The sequence below is a fragment of the Epinephelus lanceolatus genome, chromosome 23 (genome assembly GCF_041903045.1).
Source record: "Epinephelus lanceolatus isolate andai-2023 chromosome 23, ASM4190304v1, whole genome shotgun sequence".
Classification (NCBI taxonomy): Eukaryota; Metazoa; Chordata; class Actinopteri; order Perciformes; family Serranidae; genus Epinephelus; species Epinephelus lanceolatus.
In genome coordinates this window covers 18,854,142-18,873,134 of record NC_135756.1, presented here as the reverse complement: position 1 = coordinate 18,873,134, position 18,993 = coordinate 18,854,142, and the positions used below count along the sequence as shown (strand labels likewise).

At 40.0% G+C, this 18,993-nt stretch overlaps 1 protein-coding gene across 1 annotated transcript in view; it reads right to left on the bottom strand.

Moving 5' to 3' along the window:
• Positions 1-18,993, bottom strand: part of syn3 (synapsin III) — a 179,021-nt gene that overhangs the window by 121,547 nt on the left and 38,481 nt on the right. Inside the window, exon 3 of the mRNA XM_033614580.2 lies at positions 6,064-6,121. Within this exon, the coding sequence (XP_033470471.2) occupies positions 6,064-6,121 (58 nt within the window). The remainder of the gene's footprint in view (positions 1-6,063; positions 6,122-18,993) is intronic.

The following is an 18,993-nucleotide window of genomic DNA, read 5'->3' as shown; positions in this document are numbered from 1 at the left end:
ACTCAAGCCCTAAGCTCTTACAGACCAAGGACCAATTCCATTTCTTCCCCTTAGCCCTTGTCGTGGCCCTTCCCATTGGTTTTGCGCATTCACGTGAGGGGAAGTGGTGTCCCAATTCTCCGTCAGGTTAGCTCTTAACCCACTTGTACAGTGGGCATTGGAATTAAACATAATTTCTAAAACAGGCTCAAATACTGCAGTGTATGCTTAAATAAACCAGAGGTCACCCAACTGTGGTTCAAAGCCATGAGGCAAGGGATCTACAGGAGAAGCCTGTCTGATGCACAACCAAAGCACAGCACGCTAGTAGTCGACCACAACCTGAAGATGAGAGAGGAACAGGAGGGGAGCAACACAAGGGAGACCCCTTATTTTAAGGTTACTAACATACATCATTAATGTGACATGTTGCTTCAGCCTGGACGGATAGAAGAGTCCAATATGGATACAATGGTGTCATGGGGCAGTAACCAGTGTATTAAACTACATAATTTCGCCCTCAGAAAAGTCTTCAGAGTAAACAGTGATTTTTCATCATCATTTATTATTTTCAATGCAGATGCACTCCCCTACAAATTCACACCAATACTACCCATGTAAAGCTTCTTTGAGGACTCAGAAAAGCGCTATATAAGTGTGATGTAGTATTATTATTATTACCAATAATCCTGGAATGATTAATCATGTCTAAAGGGACCAATTCAAGTCATCACATGAAAATTCCTGTATTTTTTTTGTTTCACAATAGACCGAATCACTGTGACAGCCACATTGACTTCTAGGTAGACAACAAGAAAATGGTAAACAACTGTGGTGATAAGTAGAAGTGCCAAACTTGTTGATTTCTGTTGTCATTTTCAGCTGTAACCATAACGTTCAAAGATATATAGTTAAACATGGTTGTCTGTCCTACCTGACTTTTATGCTGTACTTTTTTTAATGTATTTTGTTGCTTTGCTCGCGTCTCTGATAAACCAAACCTACTGGCATGGTAACTGCTATGGATGGAGGCCAGAGCAAGACACATTTAAGTCACCTAACAAAAAAATATATAAGAGTGTACACTATATTCAGTGGTGTAGTAGAAGGTATACGCAGGTATACAGGGTATATCTACCTCTTTTTCTGGCCATTTACAGTATACCTTCCCATCAGCCTAAAGGCTGTTGCAGAATATATGAGAGAATACCCACTTTCTCCGAGGTAACCTACCCATCTACCCTGTAGTACACCAACGTCATCTACTACCACTACACCACTGGCTACATTTGAGTATTTGCTCCACTTTTCCATACACTCTAACTATCAGAGCCATGGTAGATCAGTAACTCCAGTGTTCTGCTAAGTAAAATTAATGTTTTTGTCAGTGGAGCCCAGTGAGTTTGATGTAACGACTTCAATTCCCCATTGGAAAAGTCTGTCTGATGGTGAGGTTAAGCTGTGTTTTTAGGAGCCTAAAAACTAATCACTTAAGGCTGCTCAGCACCAATTGATTTTATGTGTGTGACCTGAGGGTTTTCTACCAACAAGATACTGTAAATGAACATTGTGATTTGGTCAGCAGAAGAAAATATTGCCATGTCAGTTTCTGCCAACATCATGCAGCCCTATTATTTGCAAAAGTGGGTACATCTGAAATGCATCAATTTTAAATTCTAAGATTGCTTGGTGTGATTGATGTGTCACTGTTGGTGCAGGCCATTAAAAAAGTCTATTCATTTTAAAACGTTTGCTGGGAAGAGATGTTAAAAGCCAACAAAAATGTGGGATTAAAGCAAATGGGATAAAGTTCAGTGGGTCTCTCTGCTTTTATTGTCATCTCCTGAAAGGGTTCATCTCAGCATGTCACTAACTTTTCACACAGAGACTGGGTTTTCATCGTCCCGAGGCTCTCAGCAAGAGCCTATGAAGAGTCTGGCTGCTGAAGGCAATTAGCGACTGACTTGTTATAGTCAATGCAGAGGGGGGCTTCTGGGAAAGAGTGGAGGGTCCAACAACATTAAAGTAGGTCACACTTGGAGCTATAGCTGAGGCTCGTATGGTCCCCCTCACTATCAACTGTAGGGGCCTAATTAACTTCAGCATATTTTTATTGGGGTTCAATATCTGTCACACCACAAGATTTTTTTTTTAAATCCATGCAAGTTTACATTGACTCATACTCCACACTACAGCCCCACTCCACCCCAGAAAGAAGACGTGACCACAACAGTAGAGAATTGAGCAAACAGGCTATAAAATCACCGGTCCAGCTTTATGTGGTCCCCTTTTTCCTTCATAAAAACCCACCACTCCATTTCAAAGACGGCTGCAGGCTCAACAATGGTTTGCAGATGTAAAACTGATGTTATTTGAGGTAAATTAGATGTTATCTGCACACTGTAAATACTGCGTGTCTAGACACATACAGTACAGGCCAAAAGTTTGGACACACCTTCTCATTCAATGCGTTTTCTTTATTTTCATGACTATTTACATTGTAGATTCTCACTGAAGGCATCAAAACTATGAATGAACACATGTGGAGTTATGTACTTCACAAAAAAAGGTGAAATAACTGAAAACATGTTTTATATTCTAGTTTCTTCAAAATAGCCACCCTTTGCTCTGATTACTGCTTTGCACACTCTTGGCATTCTCTCCATGAGCTTCAAGAGGTAGTCACCTGAAATGGTTTTCCAACAGTCTTGAAGGAGTTCCCAGAGGTGTTTAGCACTTGTTGGCCCCTTTGCCTTCACTCTGCGGTCCAGCTCACCCCAAACCATCTCGATTGGGTTCAGGTCCGGTGACTGTGGAGGCCAGGTCATCTGCCGCAGCACTCCATCACTCTCCTTCTTGGTCAAATAGCCCTTACACAGCCTGGAGGTGTGTTTGGGGTCATTGTCCTGTTGAAAAATAAATGATCGTCCAACTAAACGCAAACCGGATGGGATGGCATGTTGCTGCAGGATGCTGTGGTAGCCATGCTGGTTCAGTGTGCCTTCAATTTTGAATAAATCCCCAACAGTGTCACCAGCAAAACACCCCCACACCATCACACCTCCTCCTCCATGCTTCACAGTGGGAACCAGGCATGTGGAATCCATCCGTTCACCTTTTCTGCGTCTCACAAAGACACGGCGGTTGGAACCAAAGATCTCAAATTTGGACTCATCAGACCAAAGCACAGATTTCCACTGGTCTAATGTCCATTCCTTGTGTTTCTTGGCCCAAACAAATCTCTTCTGCTTGTTGCCTCTCCTTAGCAGTGGTTTCCTAGCAGCTATTTGACCATGAAGGCCTGATTGGCGCAGTCTCCTCTTAACAGTTGTTCTAGAGATGGGTCTGCTGCTAGAACTCTGTGTGGCATTCATCTGGTCTCTGATCTGAGCTGCTGTTAACTTGCGATTTCTGAGGCTGGTGACTCGGATGAACTTATCCTCAGAAGCAGAGGTGACTCTTGGTCTTCCTTTCCTGGGTCGGTCCTCATGTGTGCCAGTTTCGTTGTAGTGCTTGATGGTTTTTGCGACTCCACTTGGGGACACATTTAAAGTTTTTGCAATTTTCCGGACTGACTGACCTTCATTTCTTAAAGTAATGATGGCCACTCGTTTTTCTTTAGTTAGCTGATTGGTTCTTGCCATAATATGAATTTTAACAGTTGTCCAATAGGGCTGTCGGCTGTGTATTAACCTGACTTCTGCACAACACAACTGATGGTCCCAACCCCATTGATAAAGCAAGAAATTCCACTAATTAACCCTGATAAGGCACACCTGTGAAGTGGAAACCATTTCAGGTGACTACCTCTTGAAGCTCATGGAGAGAATGCCAAGAGTGTGCAAAGCAGTAATCAGAGCAAAGGGTGGCTATTTTGAAGAAACTAGAATATAAAACATGTTTTCAGTTATTTCACCTTTTTTTGTGAAGTACATAACTCCACATGTGTTCATTCATAGTTTTGATGCCTTCAGTGAGAATCTACAATGTAAATAGTCATGAAAATAAAGAAAACGCATTGAATGAGAAGGTGTGTCCAAACTTTTGGCCTGTACTGTATTTCTGTGCACACTGTATAGAATATTGGCACAATCGTGTTGAATTAAAATCAGGCTACTTTAAAGGAATGGTCCAACATTTGGAGAATAATGCTTCTTTGCTTTCTTAAGATATGTCTGCTGTATGGTGAGTACTGAGCTTTGAAGTGATTGGCCATGCCTAGCTTGGCATAATGATGTGAAGCAGGGAGAAACAGCTAGCCAGACTACTTTAGTTCAAGTTATAACAAGTAGGCAGATTTTAATTAGGGATGCACAATAATATTGGCACATCATCTGTATCGGTCGATATTAGCTTTAAAATGAACTATTACAATCATCCAACATGCTTTTTCTTATTTTGCACAATTAATGAATATTACATTCATTAAAAATCATTCTATATCATGTCTCCATCTGCTGGATCTTCACGATAAGAGTAGGCATGCATACTGTGATGTTAATTCCACAACAGAAGAGACTTGATGATCACTACAATTAGGATTGGGGAAGAAAGCTGATATATCAATACTGGTATCGGCCACACAAGTTGTTCTTCGGCATATTGGATATCGGCAAAAATCCAATATTGTGCATCCCTAATTTTAATACTTTGGGTTTAGCTTCCAGTCTTTACGCTAAGCTAAGCTAAGCTAATCACCTCCTGCAAGTGGTCTCATCTCAAGGCTGGCCCAAACTGAACATGGACTGTACATGTTACAGCACAAGCTGGAGGTGGTACTCCATTAAAACGCTCAGAGACCAACATGACCACAGATGATCCTCGGCGTTCCCCCACACAACATGTAATTGTCATCATGAAATAATGAACATGTTAAATATTTATGATCTAAAATCAGTGCAGCCAGAATTGACTTCCAAACAAATAAGGGGATGTAAAAAATATTTTTACATATCTCACACCACAGGAAAATCTGGTAAGATGATCTTTAGAACCATCACAAAAATCTGAGCTTTGCTGACAATTGTCAGGAGGGGGAATCAGTCCCGAAATCGCCTTGATTCTCGTGTAGTGTGTACTAGGCATTACTCTCGGCAAGGAAGTCAATAAGCACGTTTCTCTAAAGGTCAAGCTATAAGTTTGGCTGAATGACAATATTTCCAGTGGCTTGTTGGATATGAAAGGTCAGCGCGGCCATAACTACAACTCCCAACAGTCCTCTACTGTATTTCCAGGGTGTGTATGATAAATTTCATGAGGAGAGTAATCCCAGTCGGACAGTTATTAATGTTGTAAGAGTGATGAAGCACTCTGAGATGTTCCTCTATAGAAAAAATAAAACATTTGTGAAAGGAAACAGCCATTGTTTTCCTTTATATGCTGGTGTTATCAAGTTCCACGTTAGTGTGATAACTAACTTGCAGTCAATTAAATCATTTCTACCTCATAAATAAGCCGTCAACTTAAGTGACAGGTAGCTGCATTGGCTACAAACAGAAGGTCACCCAAAATGTTAGTTAGTTAAATGCTGAGTGAATAATTATCACAGCTTTTAAAGGGGCTGTGTGCAAAATTCAGAGTGTATAAAGTTGTCTGGATACTATTCTCAACATGGAGGTGGCTGAGCCAGTGGCCAGCAGCTAACGGTGCTAACTCCATAAGCAGTGCTAAACAACGGCAACAGTGCTGACAGTATTGGTGTTAACCAGGTTGGAACCAGAGGGTGGGCACAATGCTTCAGTGACAATGCCGTCCAGATATCAGCAGTAACCGCTGTATGAGGGCAGTGCAAAGCGGAGGGTATTAACTAGCCAGTGGGATAAACACATGCACTAACATACACACTTGGCTGGACCAGCTTACACCACCAAACCACAGAGAAGCTCAGATTATAACACACAGAGGTAGTGTGACTTCATTTATTGCTCAGGACGCCATTACTCAACTATATCTTTGTATGGAAAATAGCAGTTTGCAGCTATATTACTGCTCAGACTGTTGCATACATAATGTTTAAATGTCACAGCTTTGAAATGATTATTTAACATATTTAAGTAGGACAAATTTATGTTAAATCCACCATACCTGCTCCACTCGGATCTCATATTCTCCGTTCAGCTTCTTCCCTCGAAAATACTTTGCCCTGCAAAGAAACAGGAGACAAAACATCAAGGAACTGAAAAAAAAGTCTATACTTTTTTACACAATGTAAGCCTTTCACTTCAGTAATAATCTGCAGATTTGACGATTCTACAGCGGAGTCCAATCAAATTGTACAAATGATTATATTGCAAGCATTGTTTTGCCCATCTTTAGGTCACGTGAATTATTCTCCTGCACCAACAGTACAGTGTATGTGCCCCAAACACTCCTTAAAGTCAAAACAACCTTAAAATATCCTTTGTTTATTTGATCGAAGGAGAGCTGAAATTTCAACAGACCTTCAAAAATACCTTGTGAGCGGGCAAAATAATGACTCATATTTTCCATAATTACAGAATCTGACCTTGCAGGGCTCCGGGTAAACAGAATCTCTTGGCAAAGACTAACAAGTGAAATAAAGTGCCTTTATTAAAGAGAAAACGTTGATGCAAGGACAGTTCCTTTGTGTTTGATTTTCAGTTTCTGGTGGCGACATATAATTGATATTTCTGTGACTGTTACAAAAGAAACACGGCATCTTTTGTAGTTACACTGAGCTCTCAAACTGCTTGAAAGTTTGAGGGCCATCCAAGGATCACATGGAAAAAGAAGCACTGATGCACTTGTTTTCTTGTGGTCTGAAGCTGTGAACTTCCAGTTACTGGATGAGTTATCTCTCTGACCGTCAGACCTGCAGTATTTAGATTGACCAGGAGACAGATGTGGATTCACTGTGCTATTCAAAGCTGGAGTTTGTATACAGAAAAACCACACTGGAAAGTTGACATTGTTGCATTTTTACTTTTGGTTTATTCAAGTACACGTTGCACAATTAAACTTGTTTATTGGTTTATTGGAGTTCTGCTGACATGTCATCCCACCAGGGTTGGGATAATGTGTGGGGTTTTTTTGCTGACATTTATACACTTAAAAAGATACTCTTGTAATTTAGATTAGCACATCCATAGAGTCGGGGGGCTTGGAAGTGACATTGCTCTAAGAACGGTCAAATTTTGGGATATCTAGACTTTTATTACCAATGATTCAAGCTCAAAAAACAGTGGACCCTAAATTTACCAGGATGCAACTTCATTGCATCTTTAGTGAGTTAAAAATCTGTTTTCTGCAGTTGTGTTTTGGGATTGATGAGGAAAGATGCCGTGCAAAAGACCATGCCATCCTGGTTTAGCTCTTTCTCGTAGGAATTGCATTTATATAAGAGGGTGACACGGGAGTGGATTTTCAGTCCTGTCCCATCCTCCTCCAACAAAAAAAATCCTGTCCTGTCCCAATCCCACAAGAATGACTCCTGTCCCATCCCGCTCCCGTGTTATGTTTCAATTACAGTAAAAAAAACACGTCTTACAAGCAGCGTATGAAGATTTAACACTGTCACTCTCGAGTCTTAAAAAATTCTTAAGTACTCAAGACTTGCCCGAAAGCTCTGTCAGGGTGATGCACAGATCATTTTCCTTCACTTTCACTTGTAACGCTGCCTTCCCTAACTCCTCCGACTCCATTTTGGCAGCTGGCTGCACCGTGCATCAACATCCATATACGTCATGCGCTGGTCAGGTGGCTGGTTGCTGGTTGGTTGCAGCCAGCCACCTGACAGGAGAGAATAAAAATGAATAAAACAAGACAACAGATCGACCAGCTTTGTATTAAAAACAAGGAAATAGCATTTATTCATTGTGCAACTGCATATTTATATATATAAAAACTTGACTATTGTTATTATGATTCCTAGTCCCGCCTGCTCCCGTTGACTTTTTTTACCAACCTGTCCCAATCACGTCACGAATAGTGAAAGTGATTCCCAACCCGTGGGACTCCCGAAAAAATGAGCGCGTTTACATGCACACTAATAAACCGATCATTATCTGATTTCTGGAGTTACCTGATTATTCAAGTGGTCATGTAAACAGCATAATCCAATAGGCTTGATCAGATAAAAGCCATTATCTGATTATGAGAAATCAGATAAACACATCTAGCTTTTTCCCCAATAGTCAGATTATTCGGTGCATGTATACCCTTTAATCTGGTTTCTTTCGGGTTTTGCTATTTTATACTCCCACTCCACTACATTTCAGAGGGAAATATTGTACTTTCTACTCCACTACGTTAATCTGACAGCTTTTGTTTCCTTTCAGATAAAGATTTTACATAATATATTTTTATATTCTGTGTTTAAATTGTCACTTTTATTTTATCTTACTTATATGTTATGCACTTTGTGTGACAAGTTTATATACAATACACTTGTATATTGCACTTTGCAGTACTTTTACTCTGAATCTACCTAAAGTATGTAAAATTGGCTCCACATTGATAAACTACACATTAGAATGCTCTCACATGTATTTGTTAATGATAAAAACAAACAGTACTGTAAGAATATAAGCTGTCAGCACGATGAGTGCAAATATATGACTTGTATACTTTTCAAGGTTTTTCAAGGATATGAGTACCTACTGTAACAGGAAGTTTGAGTTTTATGTCATGTACTTGAGGAGAAATCCAACTGAAGGACTGAATCATGTAACCCAGGTTTTTCTGATTATCAGATTATTGAAGTGCACGTAAACGCGTCAAATCAGATTATTACCATTACCTGATTATTCCCAGTTATCTGATTATTGTGCGCATGTAACCGTGCTCAGTGTCAGCCTCTAGTTTATATACAACTACGCTGAAAACAGCAAATACGGTTTTTAATGAAAACATTTTGTTTTCCATTAACATAATGACGAAATGTTGCAAATTAACATACCCAGTAAGTCACGAAAATGTTGATATATGTATCTGTAAAATGTTCACTGAAAAGATATTTCATTTTTTTCTGCCAAATAGGAAATCTTGCAATTTACTATCCTTTTGTGTTGACTACAGCATTATTTTTATTTATTAGTCTTCTGTAAACGTGTTTGATTTTAAACATTTAAGAAGTTGCACAAATGAACGCCCCCAAGATGGAACATATGGCATTACATATAAACATAAATAATAATTATTACAATTAGAATCATAATAAATAATTAAAAAAACTACATACATGAAAATAAATGAATAAATAAATAATAAAAATGTGATAAATAGTTTAAGCATACATTTAGAACTAGGTACGGCACACTATCCTCAAATTAGTTTGCGTCCTTAATATAAGCGTTACATGTTCAGGGCATCCTCAATGTCACTTTTTTTCCCAAATATCAATAAACCCAGAAGCCCTATTTCTTACTATATAGGTGAGTTTTTCCAAGAGCCAAACTCGCTGTTAAATCCTTCAACCAACGGCCAAGAGAGGGGAAACACACATTCTTCCAGCAGAGCGCAATTGAAAGCCTCCCCTGTAATTATTAGTCTTTTAATTAACATTTAACCACAATCACAATCTTTCCCTAACCTTAACCAAAATACTTCTGTTGCCTAAACCTAACCACAAGACAGGAGTCTGGACACAAACCTGGGATTCTGGTGTCAAAGTCCTGCATTTCCTATATCCACCATCTACCTACAAATCCAGTGCAGTCCATGAATATAGTGTTTCATTTACTCAAAGAAGTCTGGTCTCTGAGCATAATTCAAGTAATGATTACATTGTCACCACAACATTATTATAAATGCAACTTAGTGACATGCAAATAATTTCAAGGAGACAGGACGGCCTAGTTCAGGGTTCCCGCACATTTTTATCAAGATATTTCAACACTTCTCCATAACGTTTCCATATTATTTTACCCAATTTCCATGATTTTATTTGTGTAGCTAAAATGAGTAGGCCTATGTAGTGAAACAGCCATACATGATTAAACACCCCCTCCCCAGGCATTTGCAGATCAGCCAACTGCTGGCGCTGTTACATTTCAGTTCAGAGAAGGACCCTAATGCAGATCAACAGACAGTCTGAGGTTTTAACAAAAAAACAAGCTTTAATATAGCTGATGGAAAACATCCAAAACCGGGAGGCAAGCAGAACAAAAAAACAAACAGAAAACCAACCGGGACAAACATGATGAACAGGGATGAATGCCTGATGAACACAGGAGGAACACAGATGAACTGACAATAACCAAAGGGAAACACAAAGGTATATATATACACAGGAAACTAATCACAAGAACAAGACACAGCTGGAGTAGGAGGACACGGGCAAAAGGAGGGAAATCGGGATTGGCTAACAACAAGGGTGTGGTGGGGAACCTTAGGGTGGAGCAAACAAGACTAATACAGAACAGGTGTGAAGGGAAGACTGTGGGAACAGGGAAGAACTAACGAGACAGGTGTGACAGAAAACAGGCGGGAAAACACAAAGACAGGAAGTAAAACCAGACATGACACATGAGGAGAGAATCTACAAAATAAAACAGGAAGCAGATAAAACATGAGGAACATAAACAGAAAACATAGGATAACAGGATATAAAACAAATCCACGATCATGACGAGCGTGCCAATAGACGAGACCAGAACATACAGGTTCTTTGCAAAACGTCACGGCTGCGACCTCTGTTGATGGATAGAAAACCAAAGATCCTGTAGATGTCAGAAGTTTGTATACATGTATTTCTTGTTACATGAATATTTGTGTCATACACGTGTCTAATGATTATTTTGAGACCTTGTCTGAACCTGTGCATACGCAATACCTTAATAAATTAAGGTGGACCACCGTCATGTCCCTTCAGTCTCTCCCCATGCAAATGGATCAGTGTCCTAACACAGAGGCCAGATATTTTAAACACAGATGTCTGGATCATGATACCTGATGATTCAGTCAAATATTTGGTTGAATAACCAGGTATCGATGAGCTAAGTGGTGTCTATACATAACCAACCTGTTAACAGCAAACTGTTTGATCGATGCTGAGACTTAGTTGGACAGTCTAATGCTGCTGTACTGTACGACTGTACTGCAGCAGCCTCCCACTCAAACTAACATTAGCCATCCATCAGTAGTAACTGTCACTGCCATCATGTAGTGATTTACCACACTGAGAGTTAATATTCATGTATCTTTTGTGCCTTAAATCTCAGTGTGAAAGCCTTGATTAACAGGTTATACAACAGCTTTTTGGCATTTTCTTGTTTCTCTGCATATGTAACAGCGCATTTCTTTCCCTGAAAAAGGGGACACAGGTTTGGCAATGACACATGTAAGTCTGGTCTTTGTGTATCACATTGTAAAGGATTAGTACCAGTCTTCAACCCTGGGATTGGGAACCACTGCTTTACGGCACAAATCAAGAGCATCCGAGAGCATGATGGTCTAATGGTGCACACTGAGTTGAGGCTTTCAGAGTTTTTAATGACAGTGACAAAGGAGTGAAATGTCAATAGAAGCCTTTTTAAGCCTTACTTTGCAACAATGCATCAAGGTTTATGGAAAACGAGGTCTTATTTTGAAGAAGCACTACTGTTACACCATACATACTAGCTCTTATTTGACTTACATGTTAATCCGACAATGACATAAAAATAAAGAGCTCTCTTTGCTTGTGGATTGCACATTGTTCAAAGCCATGTTGTGTCCCACTGCTCTGTCGGTCTCAGTGTTGAACTCTCACCCCTTGCAGGCGTGGGACACTCTAACAATCTGTTGAGAGCTTCAGGCTGGAGCTGTGCGTAGCTGAAGATCTAGGCTACACGCTAGAGGCCTTCGGTTACTGGGACAGCGTGTTTGGGATTTAAAGTGCCTCTCGACCTACTCACACCAAAACACATTCTCCTTTTGCAGCACAAACAAAAGCCTCTTTCCTCCTCCACTTGTCTTCTTCATGTCCACCTCCGTGTTTTTCATCTCCCTGCATCTGTCCTTTTAAGTCTGTTCATTATTGTTCATTACGGCCACTGTGGGGGATCTTGTTCTTAACATCTCCCAGCTGTTTTGGGTCTCTCGCTGTCTCATTCTCTGTAATTTTGGATGCCGTGAATCTTCAGCATGACTGACCTACATACTAAGACAGGCAATGCCCCCTGTCACCCTGGACCACCACCCCTATGGAGCAAGAGGGCAGACCCTCCGGCTCACCAGCTAAAACTGACTGGTATGCGTTTCACGGCATTGCAAAACATGTCGTCACTCCAAGTGATCAGTTTAATTTACAGGCCGCCGGGCTCTGTGGTCTGAACAACCGCTTTACATGTGTCCAAATGTAAACATTCAGCTCTGCAAAGAGGTCTGGGCTTTCCTTCTCCCACTTGTGCACACACCCACTATATAAACACCATGGAGCTGAATTCCTTTTTTTTTTACCATGAGAATATGTTCCTTCTTTTGTATCACTAATAGGAAGCGTATGAGTCATGTATGAAGACAAGACTGATTGCCCCTCCAGGTTTGTTTTTAGCGTTATCCCTCCTTCTATTTGTATCCACTTCACTAAACTTGATGTTGAACTAATACTGCTGTGTTTACAGAGGAGATTTTCTATGCTGGACACGCATTTTTACATGGCGACTAAATTCCTCATGTGTTGATTTAGCTCATGTTTTCTCTGATGAAGGACACAAGGCTCCCAGTAACAGGGAAACATTCAAGTTTCAGTATAGTCTGACAAGTGCCTGTCAAGACCTTAAACTGTCAATGACTGATTTTTTTGTCCAATAAGGGGCAGCAGAAACTCATCCAAACATCTTGGATGAAAGGTGAAACATCTTCAAGAAAGTCAAGCCAGTCCAGCTGCCTTTGATATAGCACTTGGAATTATCATGACCTGGATGACTGAGAATCTTAACCAACAACACTGGGCATACCACCGTTTATGCTCATTTAGCAAACTTGTTCTCAACTAGACAATTCAATCCAGCATTTACAGAGTAGAGTTGGGTAGCGTTCACATTTAAACCAATGGCAGGTACAGTTCTGATACCTGGAAGTCAGTACTTGTACCCAATGGTACCTTTTTCGGTACTTTTCTTTCTCTATAATGACAAAAATGTAGCTTTTGAACAAGCAACAGGGGTGACATAGTAGACCAAAACACAATTCTGCTCCTCTGCTCTTTTCTTATATCACAAAGATCTTATCTTCTGTCTCTGTCTGCTTGTGTGTGAGTTTGTGTCTGCTCATCCAGCAGTGATAATAGGCTATTACTAATATGATACAGAAAAGATAACAGAGCAGACATCGTAACTTTTGTGATAGATCGGTACTGCAGTGACAACTTTGGAAAGCTAAGGGAGCAGCCACAGAGATCTGTGGTCATCTCCTTGGCTACGAGGCACTTCTGCATCCTGTCTGAAGCTGAACCCGGCAGCTCTGAGGAGCCCCGTTGCTGGTGTTTTCCTCCTGTTAATGCGAATAGTTCCCACAGTAGTTCCCCCTTGATAGTTAAGGTTAAGGGATAAGGTTTGGTTCATGTTTAGTTAGGGGAAAACATATATCGAGCTTGTTAGCGTTAGTATGGCCAGTTTAATGTCAACATTGCGTGACGTTAGCTAACTAACACGGTGGACCTTTATTTTCCAACCTCAAAGACACACCTTTTGTTCAAAAGCACTGTAATATTGTCCTTAATTCTTCAGTGCACACCAGTTTAATAAGCGTGGCTAGCATACACTCCCATTAGCATCGTTAGATACTATCTCAAAATAATGACTTACTAAGTCAAAATAATGAGATACTAAGTCAAAATGAGATACTAAATCGAAATAATGAGATTCTATCTCAAAATAATGAGATACTAAGTCGAAATAATGAGATACTATTTCAAAAATAATGAGATACTAAGTCCAAAAAAAAAGAGATACTAAGTCAAGTAAGTTATTAAGTTATTTCGACTTAGTTTCTTATTATTTTTGACTTAGTATCTCATTATTTTAGACTTAGTATCTCTTTATTTTGAGATAGTATCTCATTATTTCGACTTAGTATCTCATTATTGAGATAGAATCTCATTATTTCAACTTAGTATCTCATTTTGACTTAGTAAGTCATTATTTTGAGATAGTCTCACATTATTTCGACTTAGTATCTCATTATTTTGACTTAGTATCTCATTATTTTGACTTAGTAAGTCATTATTTTGAGATAGTCTCTCATTATTTCGACTTAGTATCTCATTATTTTGACTTAGTATCTCATTACTTTTGACTTAGTAAGTCATTATTTTGAGATAGCATCTCATTATTTTGACTTAGGCTGTGTCCGAAATCACTCCCTACTCACTAAATAGTGCACTAAATAGTGTGTTCGCCATTTTGTAATGCTGTCCGAATGTTTAGTGTAAATTAATATACCCTATATAGTGGACTCATAGTATCCCACAATGCAGCGCGAAAAGTAGTGTACAACCGATGGTCACTAACCAAGCAATATGTACCATGATGCATTGCGGTGGCGTCAGTAGCAGACAGCAGACACCACTGCTGTATGTGATGTGAAAAACAAAATTGTCATGTTTAACTTTCCCCAGGAGGGGGTGTCATTTGACCACTGGTCTGACACTGAAAGTTTACATTGACAATTCAGAAATGATGGTTTGTGTATCTATTTTAAATATAAATGTACAGGCCTAGCATAATCTTTTCACTTACGATTCTAGGCAAGGAGAAAAGGTGTTCAGTCTTGATTTAAAAGAACTGAAAGTGTATTTATTTTTGTATTTATTCATGTGGGAAAATATGCTCAGTATTATGTATTTATCATACAAATGAATTTATTAACCCACCAGATGACATCGCTCTGGCTCATTTTAATTGTGCGACAGTAATGACATACTTAACTATATATAGTCCTCCATATAGGGAATTCCCTATATAGTGAGTAGGGAGTAGGGAGTAGTGAATGATTTCGGACACAGCCTTAGTATCTCATTATTTTGAGTTAGTATCTCATTATTTTGAGTTATTAGATCTTATTTTTTTCCATCAAGTGGCGGAAATGGGCTTCCATAGTACTGAGACGGTTTGTTAATACAATTATCCGCACAACATTATTTGTCAGATATTTGCATGAAAAACTCTCCAGAAGGTGACAAACACAAACACAGCAAAGAGGTCAAGGTCAGTGACTAGCTGAGATGAAGCCTAGTGACGGCACCAACCTGTCACTCAAAGCGGCCACACCCTCAATTATTATGCACAACTTTAAGCCTTAATAAAATGTAAACAGGTGAGTTGTATAAAAATTCAACCCCCGAACAGTTGTCATGAACTGGGAAATTAGCTATAGAGACCAAAACTGTTTGTACCAGTCTGCAAACATGTTTATTTCTAATGTAAAGCTGGACATTTTAATATAGGCGTTATTGGGATCGGCTCTGTTTTGGAGTGAGCCTCAAGTGGCCATTCAAGTAACTGCAGTTTTTGACATTTCTGCATTGGCTTTATGTTTCAGCCCTGAAGGGTTAGTAGAGAATATTAAACTATTAGAGAACTGTTGTTTTGTTTTTACTCTGTGAATCTGTGGGAAATATTCTGACAAAATCAGTTATGTAGGCTGTAATTCCTGCTTTAAGTTTTAGTTTGCTTTTAGTGGTTGAAAACGTGGAAGAAAATAATGTTACTGAAGTGCTTTCACTTGTCATAAATTTTGGATCGTTGATGTCATCTGACCTGTCTCAAACCAGATGATGGAAAGTGCAGCCACCACTGTGGGAGGAATATGTGATAAAGGTTTGCCAAGTTGTTATTAAAGTTAGCTCCTACAGTTTAGAAACAATCTTAGCTGCCGAAAAAACGATCAAAGTGACTTTACTCCTGTATATCCAATAAATATTTATCTATGCATGAAACTGTGCCACCCTTACACAATGCCAACAAGTACATAAGGGGAGTGCTGTTTTTTCTCTCTTCATATGACTCAGGCCAACCAGAGGACCTCCTGGTACTTGTGCGTGAAGAAGTAAACACTTTACCAGAGCAGGGCTGGATTGAGCAATCAGATGCCCAAATCATTCAGAACACCGTGCAAACAGACTGACAGCTTCTTGGCAAGGCATCCTGCATGTCAGCCTGAGAGAGAGGCAGAGAGACATAGAGACAGAAATAGAGGGACTGTCAGTGGTGGCGGTGATGCTCCTAGAGTCTTTGCCTCAGTGCTGTGTACTGCTATTGTGCATCAGTCATTGCTGGAGGCCAAGCCTGTCAGGACAGAGCAGCGTTTCCCCAGAGACCTCAGCTTCTCTGCTGGAATGCCCAGGAGAATATTCAACCCAAAGGCAGAAAGCGATGGGTGGACGAACACCTTCGTCTTCTCTGTGATACCGCCCAGTTGTCCACATTTTGTTCATACAACACAATGAATCTTTCGCCAAGAAAGAGGTGATAAATTTGAATACATTTTTAAATGCCATGTTCGTGCTATTAGCTTTAATGAACGAACAACTGAGTATCAACTGAAACACTGTCCCACTCTGATAGTAAAATTTTCCTGTAGTTGCACAAACCACAATAAAGCTCACTGAGACAATTGGGCGCTGGACTAAATGTAAAGACCAATATTTGGACCAACATATACCAGCCAAGCTGCAGACCACAGTTACAGACCAACAAACAACAAAACCAGATGTCTTTTAGCAAGTCATCGCTGAATTTCCAGCAGCTTTTTAGTCCCCAAACATGAGTGTCCTCCACGATTTGTTGCTGTTCTTCCATTGAGTACAGTCCTACAAAAAGAGCCTGTTTTTTACTGAGACACTGCTGCATTACTTTTCCGTGATTGTGCCATCAAAACCAGCCTTTTAAGTCCAAACATAGTCTTTTCTAATCATGAAAAAGGCATAATAAGAAGTTGTTTTTATCCAAAAAGACACTGCTGGATTTCCGGCCGGGATAGTGCCACGAAACATGGTTGTTTTTGACAAAGATATCGCTGCAGCCCCTGCCAAAATACAATCTTTTTCTAACCATGACCAAGTATTTTTTTGTACCTAAACTTCACCACACAATAACAATATAAAGAAACGTAAAGTGTCAACGTACCAGCAACAAAATAACTTACAAATGCAATGTATCTGTGGTTTGCAGAAACGTACAATGCCAACATTTTGCTGCTGTTTTGTCCACATTACACGCTGTCATTGATCTGTGTTATCTTAAACATACTGATTAGTGCAGCTTTAAGTTTAAAATCTTTATGTGAGAATAAGTATAAAATTGTGTTAAAGGTTTCTGAAGCAGTTAGACCAGCCTGGACAATGAAAACAGACTCATGGGACTTTGCCAACATCTACAATTTTTGATGACAGGGAATCCAAGTTATTAAAAAAGTAGAATATTTTAGAGGAAAACAAACCTGACTCCACTGATGAATCTGTATGTTCAGAGTACCACTATTCCAGACTGAGCATGTGTATGGTTCCAATATAAAAATGATACAGAATGATGCTAAACATGTGTTTGCAGCATCCCATTGCTGTTAACTACAAAACACTGAACCAAAAAAAGTTGCACAGTTATTACCCACAAACCTAAATTGGCAATCATCTGCACATATCTGCTCCTTATCTTAGACCCTTGCAACCTAAACCTCCCTTTAATAATAATAATAATAATAATAATAATAATAATAATAACATGTAGCCCTGGACAAAATAACAATATTTGGACAAACATATAGCAGGCCCACTTATATTTTCAGGTTATAGTTTGCAAACGACAACTCCTTAGTGCCTGTCCCCTGATTCATTTATCTTACAAATCATCTAATATTAAACATGAGTAATGTTTCAACAACAGACAAACAAATATCATGTAAGCCTAATTATTTTTATTTTTTTTTTTTAAAATGTCTAGAGATAACTTTACACTTTACACTCCTAACTCCAAAGAGATCACCTCCTGGGGTTTACTGAGTGTAAAGTGTAAAATTCAAATTCAATTCAGTTCATAAGGCCAATTATCACAAATTGCAATGTGCGTCAGATGGTTTTAAAGCACACGACATCCCTCTGTCCTTTGGACCCTCACATCGGATGAGGAAAAACTCCCCCAAAAAACCTCTTTAACGAGGTTAAAAGGGTGGAAGAAACCTCAGGAAGAGCAACTGAGGAGGGATCCCTCTTCCAGGACGGACAGACGTGCAATAGATGTCGTGCAGAACAGATGGAAGATGGGTAGATGGAAATCCTAACTCTCAAAAGTTCACCTTCTGGAGTTAAGACTGATTAATGTGCTCCCATGAGATCTAAGAGGTGTTCCTGTGTGCCTGTCAGACAGAGCCAGAAGTGGTACAAGCTCTGAAGATCCTGTACCACTTCTGGCTCTTCTTTTTGGCAATTTTTTCCTCGAGCTCTTCAATGCGCGACCTCATGACGGACTCTGTCTGCTCCATTGCCTGCAGAGTCTCATTCAGGTTCTCTCTGGCCTGAAGGAGTGATGCCCTCTCTTCCTGCCAGATGTTGCGCTGACTCTGCAACTGTCCCTCAGCCTCTTTCAGAGCCTCAACAAGGGTACTGTTCTCCTGTTTCTCCTTGTTGAGCTGAGACACATATCTAGCTCTGAGATTTTCTGTCTCCGCCAGCAGGGACATTTTCTCCTGCTGCCATTGGAGACAGTCACTCTCCAGCTGTGACACATGCGTAGCTCTGTCTTTTTCTGCCTTTGCCAGCAGGGAGGTTCTCTCCTGCTGCCATTGGAGATAGTCACTCTGCAGCTTCGCCTTGAGAGCAGCCATGTAGCTCTTGTGGTTCCTCTCACTTGACTCCAGCTGCGCAGTGAGGACAGACTTTTCTTGCTGCCACTGGCGATGTGTCACATCCATTTCCTGCTCCACTTTCTTTAGAGAGAAGGTGAGCTTGTTGTTGTCGTCTCTCAGTTTGGCAATCTCAGCCACATGAGAGGCTCTGGATCTCTCCTCCTCAAGCTGGAAGCTGGCGCGCTCACTTTCTAGCAGCTCCTCTGCCTTTTTCAAGGCTGCTGCGATCCT